Source organism: Glandiceps talaboti, chromosome 20 (genome assembly GCF_964340395.1).
Source record: "Glandiceps talaboti chromosome 20, keGlaTala1.1, whole genome shotgun sequence".
In the NCBI taxonomy this organism is placed as follows: domain Eukaryota; kingdom Metazoa; phylum Hemichordata; class Enteropneusta; family Spengelidae; genus Glandiceps; species Glandiceps talaboti.
Window position 1 is genome coordinate 11891992 of NC_135568.1, and position 12699 is coordinate 11904690.

The 12699-nt window shown below is 35.8% G+C and overlaps 1 protein-coding gene across 1 annotated transcript in view; it reads left to right on the plus strand.

The window, feature by feature from the left end:
- LOC144450678 (titin-like) overlaps positions 1–12699 on the plus strand; it is a 450019-nt gene that overhangs the window by 211641 nt on the left and 225679 nt on the right. The window contains exons 118-129 of the mRNA XM_078141331.1: positions 217–498; positions 3485–3754; positions 4168–4437; positions 5170–5226; positions 5432–5708; positions 6443–6675; positions 6895–6969; positions 7863–8129; positions 9350–9427; positions 10194–10463; positions 11515–11643; positions 12216–12485. Coding sequence (XP_077997457.1) covers positions 217–498; positions 3485–3754; positions 4168–4437; positions 5170–5226; positions 5432–5708; positions 6443–6675; positions 6895–6969; positions 7863–8129; positions 9350–9427; positions 10194–10463; positions 11515–11643; positions 12216–12485 — 2478 coding nt within the window. The remainder of the gene's footprint in view (positions 1–216; positions 499–3484; positions 3755–4167; positions 4438–5169; positions 5227–5431; positions 5709–6442; positions 6676–6894; positions 6970–7862; positions 8130–9349; positions 9428–10193; positions 10464–11514; positions 11644–12215; positions 12486–12699) is intronic.

Below are 12699 nucleotides of genomic sequence, written 5' to 3' on the forward strand. Positions count from 1 at the left end.
GTGAGTGTTATATAGTCTTGTCTGGGGTTTTCTTTATTATGTGTGTGACCCTCTATGAAGACCCCATAGCCTGGTGCTATCACACACAAATTTTGAGAAATTGAGATGCACAATGCATGGGCTTGGAATGACGATAAAAGTAAGTACGAAGGAAGCATGATATGGCATGCAGAGGAATCTGATCGCAATCTTAAATCCGAGGATGACATTTTCCAGCACCTGTGAAACCCGCCAAGGCACCTGTGATATTCCTCAAAGAAATTGAACCAGTGAAAGTGGGAACCAATGAAACGGCCACTTTCTACTGTGAGATTTCTGACGAGAATGCTGAAACAAAATGGTACAAAAATGATGTTGAGATAACACCATCAAAGAAACATGAAATCATAGTGAAAGGCAAACAAAGATCACTACTTGTACATGATGTAAATACCCCTGATGAAGACGTGTATTCTGTTGTTGTGGAAGAGTCAAAGTGCACTGCACAACTCATCTATGGTGAGTTCAAGCTGCATGGATAAAATAATGACAGTGCATGCAGTGATATGTCACAGTTATAGTTTACTGCATGACAGTGTAGCTGTCACAAATAGACTATATGACTTTAAAAGGAGAAGATTCTGATCAGGTTTTTACATGATAAAATCTGATAATTGTGTGGAGTCATGACGGTCAAATAGTATATGCCTTGGGTGATATTGCGTAGTGCTTTGATCATACAGTTCTTTGTGGAAAGGTTCTGGAAGGGTACATGCATATACCTTGGTTTGAGTACATATGTACCCAGGGTAGAGTACAGGGATAGAATGCATACATTTACTCGGGGTTGAGCTACTGTATTATGTACATTTCATTTTTTTAGCTAAGATAATGACTTTTGTGTTGATTTGGATGGTTTATGTGTGAATGTGGATGAATGTGAGCAAGACAATGAGCATTTATATGGCCAATGTCAAAGATACTCTGCTTTTCTTTACCAGAAGTGAAACTACAGATTGTAATTGCACCAGTAAATATTGAAGCCACGGCGGGGCAGACAGTCAAATTTGACTGTCACGTCTCACATGAGAGTGCTCAAGTCATTTGGTTGAAAAGAGATCTTGAACTTGGCCCCTCTGATAAATATGATATGGAAGTAGAAGGCAAGAGAAGGTCCTTGGTTATATTTGATGTTTCATCAGATGATGAAGCAGATTACAGTTGCCATGTTGGGGATCACAAATCCACTGCCCATCTGAAATACAAAGGTATTGTTCCATGTGTCTCCACTGTGGTTCTGACTTATGTCTGTCTGGATATGTGTCTGTTTTTTCCTTTTATTGCATGTCACCATTATAATTACTGCTTTTCTTCATTTGCACTTTTGGCAGTTTTTAATTTTTTTTATTTATTTGATTATTCCTTTGCAATTGTTATGCTTATATTTAGTTCCGAGCATCTATCATTCTTAAAAGAAAAATGATAATTTTGCATAATTTCATCCTCTGGTCCTTCACACCTCTTTGCTTCATCTTGTAATAGTATTATCCTAAGCTTTAAAATTTCTTTCCATATTCCCACTATTATGTTTTTATCACAGCCATTTATTCTTTTCCCCATCACTTTTAAGTTTGCTTTTCCTTTTCCATGCATTGCTTTTGTAGTTTTCCTTTTATAAGTTTGTCTTCCGTTACTTAACAGAACCAGAAGTGAAGCCAGCCAAGCCCCATGTCACTATTAGTGAGTTGCATTCAGTAAAAGTGACTGCCCATGAAACAGCTGTGTTTGAATGCACAGTTTCAGACAAAACAGCAGAAGCACAGTGGTTTAAAGATGGAACTGAAATTAAGCCCTCTCAGAAATATGAAATAATCAGTACAGACAAGCAGCGTAGCTTGAGTGTACATGATGTCAGCGCCAATGATAAGGCAGAGTATGCTTGTGCTGTTGGTGACCAAGTAAAAGTCTCTGAACTGATATACATAGGTAATAGCAAGTGTGTGTGTGTGTGTGTGTGTGTGTGTGTGTGTGTGTGTGTGTGTGTGTGTGTGTGTGTGTGTGTGTGTGTGTGTGTGTGTGTGTGTGTGTGTGTGTGTGTGTGTGTGTGTGTGAATGATAAATAACCATGGGTGCTCTAGGTGTTTCAGTATTTTTTCTTGAGTGGGCAGCAGTGTACTGAATTCACCATTTGAATTGCCTCCCAGTGTTCTCTTTCTTTAAAGAACTATGTTAAGTGATTATATTTTCGAAGGTAATGATTGTCACTTTGCTTTAGTTTGCTAAAATTCATGCCATATACCGTACTATATGATCTGATGGGATCTCCTTAGGAATACACCTTATACTAATTCTTGAGATCTCCCCATATTTTGGTCTAGGAGTCACATAGGCAATATATGGGACTGTTTAGCCTGAATTGTAAGACAGTACAGAACTGTTACAAGTAACTGACAAGTGGAAGAAATATTGACACCATAGGGCACCCAGCCTTAGTGGTAAATTACTTGAAAACCACCCTTGTACTTCAATTAGGTTATTACATATACATATAGCAACCCAGTTCCTCTCAGAGGTAGTGTAAAATTTCTAACAGAAACCAATCATATATGGTAGGTTAATGTTTTTGAAGAAAGACTGATGTACGATTACATAGCATCACAATGTATGATGGGACATACGAAAGGTATTTTTGCACATTATGCTTTGTATCCTGTAGCTGTGAAAGTGAATGTACAGCAGAAAACACTGTATGCTTCACTATCTATTGTTAGGCATTAGATGTCTTGTTAGTACTACATGTGTGGCCTAGACATAACAATTCAACACACCTTGGTACATAATATTATATGAATAGTGTTTGTATGGTCAAAATATATCTGTATGTGATATTTTGGGTGACAAATGTGATCAAACCTTTTTATTGGTGTCTTGAAGGGCTGATGTATTAAAACAAATGACTTCAGTAATGTGATGTATTTTCAAGTGTTACTTTTCTTGCTACAGTACTTCTTAATTTATTTCCTTTCATGATTATTTTCATATCTTTTTGACTTTACTATATTTCAGAAGGATGATAAGGTTATGAACAGTACAAAAATTAAGAGTCCTATTCAAATTGAATAGAATTGTTAACTTAAAATTAATTCCACCAGAAAAACAAAATATATTCTTTGAAAGCCATAGGAAAAACAATTCTGTTGAAAGCCATGACAATAATTCCCTAGGAACTAATCAGAGTTCATGGACCAGAAATACATGTAAAGAAGAGAAAGATGGAGTACAAGTGATTTTCATGTACAAATCCATACTTACAATGATAATTTCCATGACTCGTATATTTAGAAGTGTATAATGTATTGTTTAATTTGTTTTCAGTGTGTTAAAGGTAAGTGAACATAGATAACATTACTATTGGTATTTTAGAAGTATGTAAATGAATGCAAAACCTAATTTCAACATAATAGCAATTCAGAAGACATCAAAAGCTTTGATTGTTTCTTTACAGAACCTCTGGCTGTGGTACAAGAACTACAGACACAGACAGTCAAGGAACACACAACAGCCACATTTGAGATAGTTTTGACACAACCTGTCAGGAAATCTGAAGTACAATGGTTTATTAACAACCAGAAATTGAAAGACAGTGCGAAATATCAGATCAAGGTAGCTGGTCCAAAACTTACACTCATTATTAAGGATGTGTTAGATGAAGATGAAGGTGAAATCAGTGTCAGTGTCCGTAACATCACTTCCACTGCTAAGATGATCATAGAATGTAAGTGCTGCAGTATATTACAATATCGAACTTTAATTACTTTCAAAATACATATTTTTTTTGTGTGTGTAGAGTCGAAGTATGAACGGTTACTCATACACACAAGCATTACATAGAGTTGCAAAGAAACACTCAAATACACATGCTACCATTGATGCAAGCAAACATTAGGGTCTCTGAGTCTTTCTGAATAGAAAACGGTGAAGTAGTCACTCTGCTAAGTACAACACTTTGTTCATATCCATGAACAAAGGCACAGACAGACAAATATAGTAAGTACATTGCTATCATCAACATAGCAAGAGGCATTATTGTAAGTATATCAAACTTTCAATGACTTCGACTATCCTCAAATGATATCATAATATTTCTTGGTCTTCATATAAACATATTAAATGTACTATGCATTACAGTGCCAGCATTTGAGCTAACATCACCTTTGAAAGATATCACAGCAGAAGAGAAAGAGACTGCCACATTCCAATGTAAGGTGTCAGACAAGAGGGCTCAGGTTACATGGTTGAAGAACGGTGAACCCATTGAACCTGATGATACTAAATACAAAGTTATTGCACAGGGTCAAATTAGGAGATTGGTGATTTCAGAACTCACTTTTGATGATATGGCCGAGTACACAGTTGTTCTAAAGGAACATACATCAACTGCCAAATTGACTGTTGACAGTAAGTCATTCATTATAATTTGTGAATCTTTCAAACAAGCAGACAATTAGTCACATTCTTTGATGTTTTCTGGTGGTAGTATTATGTAAGATGCGTATGCGGTAATAAGATGTATGTGTGTGTGTGTGTGTGTGTGTGTGTGTGTATTTCTGTTTGTCTGTATGTATGTATGTATGCATGCATGTCTGTGTGTGTATGTATGTATGTATGTATGTATGTATGTATATGTGTATGTATGGATGTGTGTATGGGGACTATGTATGGATGGACAGATGTATATATTATGTAAGTTAAAGAAATATATACACATTTTCTATGAATTGTACAGGTGAGCTTTTACAGTGGCTTGGTTTATTACCTATTTTACCATGCATGAGCCAGCTTTAGTAGAAAAATATGGAAAATATACTCTGGTCGTTCTATGTCACAACAACACGTGTCTATGTCACTGGTTCTGCTGTGTTCAAATTATGCACCGATTTTTCTTTGATATGACTGACACTGGTATAATTATGTTACTCTCCAATTTTTTTTTTCAGCCAGAAAATACCTGCAACTTAAGGGATGTCAATACAAGTCGCTGGACGACGTAATGACAAAGGCTCCTTTGGTCGCTAGTATTTTCCTTGGCTGAATGACAAAAAATATTGGGGAATAACATTTTAAATTGTGCATTATACAAATGTATATCATTCAGTATAACTAACTTATTTTGTTTGCATCCCATTACAGAAGCAAAGGAGGCTCCTTTCTTCATTGAGAAACCTGTATTTGTTGATGTCACAGAAGGTAAACATGAGTTTGTTTTTTTCATTTATTAGAATATTGTTTGTTTATATATAACATATCTGTGTGTGTACATATGTATATTATACTATATTATATTATTACAAAGGAATATGAATTGTCCACGAATTATTATATTTATGCATGATAGACAATAAACATACTCTTTTATGAAACATAAATATTTTCACATTTCATCCCTGTGTAGGTTCCCCAGCCACTTTCCGTACTAAGATTGGTGGATATCCAAAACCCACTGTTACTTGGAGCAAAGGTTGGAAACAGTGTACTGAAGGTACTGATTATACTGTCACTTTTGATGAGGAAACAGAGGAATATGTCCTTACTATTAAATCAACCAAAACAAAGGACACTGGAAAGTACACTGTTAAAGCTGTGAATGAAATCGGTGAGGATAAATATGCAGTGTCACTCATGGTCAAAGAAAAACCACCAGAAGAGATAAAGTTCAAAATTTTGAAAAGGTAAGCAGTGTTAGAAAACCTTATTTGACATAATAAGGATAATTTACTGTTGATGTTTTTTAGAGGTAGAGATGATACAGCAGCTAAGTTTATATGTAAGTGTGAGACAGATAAAATACATATGACCAGGGATTCTTATTACTTACAAGTAACATTGTATATAGTACAAGATAAAATACAGATTACACAGTATGAAAAGGTAGCACAATATATGTATAGAAACTTGCAGTTAAATCTTATCTGGCTATAGAATGTAAGATACATTCACTGGCATGAAAGGGGTTGACTGTTGTGTGAGGGCGCCCCATCATGGTGTACCGTATAAACTATGTTATTCTGTGTCATCACTTGGTGTTATTTTATGAAATTAAAAGTCTTAGAGTAACCTATTAGGTAAATTATTACAAGAATTGATATGGCTAGTAGTGTAGGCTTCTCATTTCATATCAAACAGGACACTACTGCATAATAGAGACAGATCTTTATGTGGTACCTAATTAGGGCAAACTGTAACCCAGTTAGGGTAGATTTTATGCTTCATACCAGAAGCTTTTGTATTTGAGCCAATCAGGGCAATCTTTGCATGTGCTGTGTACAAGAGGCAAAATTCATTTTTCAGCCAATCAGGTTAATCGTTACACCTGAGAGTCTTTATCAATCAATGTAATCCTTGACATTTCAAATAACAATTCTGCTCTAATCAAAACCTATTTTCCATATTTCATCATCTGTAGGAGACCATCTCAGATTGCCCTTGAAAAACCCAAAGAGGAGGTCAATATTGAAGAACTCTTGGCTGAAGTTGAACCAAAACAATATGAACATGTACTTAGAGCACATGGCATCCATGATTTCAGAATCATTCTCAAACACATTGAAGCAATGAAAAAGAAAAAGGCTGCCGAATCAGAAGCTGCTGAACTGAAAAAGGTTGAGAAAGAGACTGCAGAATTGGCTTTTGCAAGAGGTATGGATAAATGTTTGATTCTTCTCCTGCACCCACACCTATAGTATATAAAATATTTACATTAAGTCCAAGTTTATGTGTACAATGTAATGTATGTATAAAGTGATGCAATTTGCCAAAATAATGATACGGATTCTGATGTCAAATGACATCTCTGTTGCTAAATAAATGCTGTTATCAATATCGCTAATCATGCAAACATTTCCCATTTCTATAAAGAACCTGAACTAGATACAGCCGCTGCAGCACAACCTCAGGTTTTAGCCATGGCAGAGCAAATGGCTCCTGAAGAAGGTAAACAAAAAGCATCCAGCATGCAACTGTCAATGGTTGTTGTGTGTCATGCACCAAGAATTTGCTTCTTAAAGAAAAAAAATTATGAAATAAAATTGCCACCTAGTCACCTATGTAGCAATATATGTATGCATAAGTGTAAGCTTTAACTTCACTTGTGTTGACCACAAAGATCACATGTTTTATCCGCAATATTCAAGACACTGATACACTTTCCACCTTGTCACCTATGGCAATAGATGCATATAAGCTTAAAAGTCACTTGTGTGAAGAGTGAAGCTCCAACATTTTATCTTTTCTAGCCACACATCAGCATTTTTAGTTTAAGTTTACTTTTACGTCTGCAGAAAGTGTGTTCTATTCAATATATTAAATAATGGGTAAAAGTTGTTATAAAGTATAAAACCGCTGCTTTACACATCCAATTACTTGTTTTAAGCATGTTTTGTAGCCAGCTTCCCTGGACATTTTGTGACATTATGTGCAATATATATATGTATGTATGTAAACTATGTATTATATATATATATATTTGTGCAATTACAAATATATAAGTCAACCGATCAGTTTATCAATTTCTCTAAAAGCACTGATGATGGAAAACAAATTTGGAAGTAAATTTGATATATTTGGAAAGTCATAGATAGAAAAACAGACACGTATCCATAGAGACTAACGTACCGGTAATAGATTATTACTTATTAGTAAATGAAGGTATATTGAATACGCTCCAGACAGTTGGCTACATAACATAAACTTTAAGGTATAAGGTAAATTGGCTTAAAAATGCTTCTTAAATTACACCCTATATGCTGCGTTAAAGGTGTTGCTTATAAAATGGCACAATTATGAGAGCACAAGTGTGGATTTTAATTCAGAATATCTTTCTTCAGTCGTCTTTGGCTTTGCAAAAGAGCTTGAAGACATTGAGGTCACAGAGTCAGAAACAGCAGAGCTTGTGTGTGAGGCGCTTGATGAGAAAGCAGAAGTAAAGTGGCTTAAAGACGATGTTGAAATAAAAGCAGACGATGATAAATACACTGTTAAGTCTGAGGGTAGACGCCGCTCTCTGATAATAAAGAACACTAATGTAAATGATGAGGCAGAGTATACATGTATGATTGGTGATATCCGCACTACTGCTGAACTATTTGTAGAAGGTGAGAGGGCATGGACAAAGGTGTAAAAAGCATAAGAAGATTGCATTTTCATTGTGAAAACTGGGAACAAAGAGAGAGAATTATGCATGATAAGAAATGGGATGATAATGGACATGGTGCAATTACGATCTATGTGCATGTGTACAGATTTGAAGGCTTTTAATTATGGGTCTTAATTTGCATATTATGCATGATGAGTTATCATACTTTAATTGCTTGTTGTGTGTTTTCTTTATATGGATGAGGATTGGATATTTATTTTGGATTTTTAATTTATAAAACAATTTTATCATGGTTTTCTACTTGAAAATGAATGTAAAATATCATAGATCAATTCTGTGTTTGTAACTCAATACATTGCAAAATGCTAAAAAAATGAGTAAAATATTTGTTATTGTATGTACAATAACAAACATTTTACACATTTACTAGTCTTTTGCAATGTATTGAGTTATAAACCAAGGACTTGGCATATGTTGTTTCACATTGATTTTTCAAGTAGGAGGTCATGATAAAATTGTTTTACAAATTAAAAATCCAAAATAAATATCGAATCCTCATCCATATGGCAACTTTATTGTAATTAGTAACTTTTCTATGTTTGCAAATATCATTCTTTGTATCTGTGACTGCCTGTTAAAAATTAGCTATTTAGCTATGTAATTTGCATGTTGCTTGTGTTTTTATGTGTTATTTGTTTTGCATGTCGTTTGTTAGAACCATTGCAAGAGCTCATTACGGCCACAACTGTAATACCTGTGCAGTCTGCTGCAGTTGAATATGGGCTAGGAAGCCCTGTTTCAGTTGATCAGTGTATGTATATTGTCATAATTTGTATTATAAATTTCTTTTCTTGTTCTTTTTTTTTCAAACGAAAATTCCTAGTAACTTCTGACATCATTTTCTTTCAATTCTGTCATTTTTTTCTTTTTCCTAAATAATTGACAATCTCTAAACTCAGTCTGTTGACTAATCAAATAACATAAAAAAATCCAATTTTGAAATCAGAATATTTTCAAAGACATCATTTAAAATAATAATGTCACTGGTTGGGGTGGCCTCTCTAGTGTATGTGTGTGGATGTTGAATGTTTTGAGTGTGTTCACATGTTAGCATCGAGTTCTCATCACACGTGGCATGATATGCATGAACAGGTAAAGTTACCAAATTTTTATATACATTACTTCAATTATTGAGTCATTTGGTATACAACTTCTCAGACCGCATACAACCCCTGGCCTCTATTGAAGACGTTGAAACGTTGGTAGTTGCAGCAGCAGTTACTACAGTGTCTGCAGGTAAAAGATCTGTTGAAGATTTGCATTGCAATCATGAGACATGTCTTCCAGTGGCATGGTTTGTGATCACCAGATATCTGTCTCATAAGCCATGGTGGCATGATTTGTGGCAATCCATGCATTATATCATAGAATACATATGAACACAACCTGACATGTACAAATGGTAATCATTCCAAACTGCTTGCGTTACACTTGTTGATGGTCCTGCACAGTTTGTGTCTTTCACAATAGAAACATTATTTTTCCTCAGACACACATTTTGTGCCAAACACTAATACTGTTCACCAAGATGGATATGATCATCTTTACAACATTTAATATTTACACCTGTGTACACATTTTCATGATTTGTCATCCATCCAACCAGTATCACCCCAAGTCATTGGATGTCACCGCACTAACATTTTCACAAAACACATGCTTGTCTTCCACAATGGAGGAAATGTAATTTTCTTTGACACTCACCTTCTTACCCATACACCATGGATACAGTGTATCTTGAGCTTCAAAGTCACACAATTTTTGAAGTGTTGGGGAGAGTGTGCACCCTATTTTCATCTGAAACACACAATTGTAGTTAACACAATTCAGAAAATGCATCTTGTTTTACCACAAAACACACCTACATCACCTTCTTGGATTCTGCAAGTACCGTGATGATGCTTGCTGTAATCCTGTCCACGTCATGCATGGTGTTCTCTGGTACATACCAAGGTTAATCATAACATGAATAAAACATACCTTACATTTACACACTTGGCAGAACCACATGTTCCAGTACACATCAGTCCACTAGAGACCATCATTGATGATGACAAACAAACAACCACTCTTACATGTGAGGTATCTGATGAGAAGGCCGACACAAAATGGTTCAAGAATGAGTCAGAAATAACTCCTTCTGACAAACATGAAATCATAGCAGAGGGTGTAGAGAGATCTCTCATTCTTCATGACGTGAGTTCAGAGGATGATGGTGACTACACTTGCGTTGCTGGTGATGCTAAAGCTACAACTGAGTTGGTTATGAAAGGTAGGAAAGAACTAAACACAGGAATGAGAATGTGGATTTATTGTCTGGCATGACCTGTGATACCAACTGTTCTTCTTCCCATGGCCAGATTTGACCTATCGTACATCTGTACTTGACTTTGGTTATGCTAATACTCACGATACAAACATTACATTTCTTACATGACTGACTTTATTCTTATGTTTGGTTGACTTTTCTGTCAATATTTGAGATGCCTTTGATGGCAAGGGAAAATGCTTTAAGTATGAAATGCATATTCACAGGCCAAATTTTACTATGTTCTATTTCTCAAGATAATTGTTTTTGACAACCTAACTTTTGTTGTCTATCATTGACTTTATTCTTGGGTTGGGTTGACTTTTGTATTATTTGGAGATGCCTTTGATGACAAGGGAAAAGTGCTTTAAATATGGAGATTTGATTACAGAACATCTCGTCCCTACAAGGGTTTGGGTTATTTCTCTGGTTGTTGATTGAAACCTGGATTTGTAAGCATGTGTCTTTGTTTTGACAATAGTTGTCCACTTAGCTGATTTTAAGAAAGCATGATCAAATCACCAATATAATACTGAACCATGCATACATATTAACCTTACTGAAAGGTTCAGTTGTACACAAAATGAAACACTTTCACGGAAACAACGTTTCTGCAATTTGCACACACAGACAGTTCTCTGTGTATGTTGACTTTGGGTGACTCATACTGAAACTAATAAATGCCACAAACTTGACTGAAGATATTGTAACTGCACTAGCGGACAACAACACCGCTTCACAAGTACAATGTACTGATCACGCACACACACTGGAAAATAGTCATTTTACACGGAGTAAAGTTTTCTAAGTGTATGACTCCAATGATGCACAGAAAGATGGGGATTTTGTGAACACCATTCACTCATGCACACACTGAAACATTACTTGGAAGTGAATTTACTGTCACGGTGTACTTCACTGTCACGGCTATGGTGTGTGATTTGAGAACATTCAGCACAACACAGGTAATGTATAATTAGAGTTGAAATAAACCAATTGGTATCAATGTACTTAGAACCCAAACAACTTGAGGTAGAAATTGAAGAGGTGTCTGAAGTGGTTATACCACTACCCAAAGTAGAGGCTACTCTAGAAACACAGGTGGAAGCAGTTCCTGTCTCTGAGGAAGTGACTATTACAGAAGGTAATTAGGCATGCAGAATGTGTGAAGTGTGTAATCATGCGTGCTACTACTTAGGAGGCTTGTTACTTTTGATGTAGGGTACAAGGGAAAGGTAAGACAGCTGTCACACCCTGCCAAGTATACTAGCCTTTCGCATGAAGTCAAGGATACAGTAAAAATACTGTTGTGCTTAAGGTTGCACTCATTTTAATTTGCAGGTGTCAAGTGGTTATTGTGTCTCACTTGACATTTTTCATAGATCACTTTTTTTACGCTGTTCACAAAGTCTTGCTAATATTACAGGTACTGAATCCAATATATTCTTTCATTGTAACATTCACTTCAAGATGTGAACGTTTCAAAGTGTAAACTTGCACCTTGCACACATACAACATGCAGTACAAGCTTTCTCTCCCATAGCTTTTACCCCAACTTTTGTAGCTTTCAACGTGACCAGTTGGCCAATCATCCTATCCTTCCCTGTGGAACCAGCACAAGACCATTAGTCAAGTATACTGCACCATGGCATGAGCATGGGGTAGAGGTTTTCAACGGCATGATTTTAATATTGAAAGTATGTGTTCTTTTTCCAGCACCTCTGAGGTTTTCATACAAACTAAAAGACCAAGTTGTAGAGGAGGACCAGGTTGCTCGGTTAGACTGTGAGGTGAATAGAGATGTTCCTGCATCTGAAGTCAAGTGGTCTAAGGATGGTGAAGAGCTTCATCCTGGACCTAAGTATGAGATGCAGAGTTCTAAACGTAAGCTGTCCCTACTTGTCCATGATGCTGCTTTTGAAGATGAAGGTGAATACATTGTGAAAGCTGGTGAGAAGACTTGCTCTGCTGAGCTCTCCGTGGCTGGTAAGTTCTGTGCTTGGAGTACATTGTATGCAAATAATGCATCTCTATGTTCACTTAATAGGAAAGTGTATTGTTGTTAATTCTGTTTCAGCTTCCTTGATATGTAAGTTATCACACAACTCGGTGACAAAGTATAGTCTTTGTGTAGTATTTTGTTTTTTATAGTGTTAATGTTATTCTTCTGTCTTCTGTCATTTCACCTTCAATTACACAG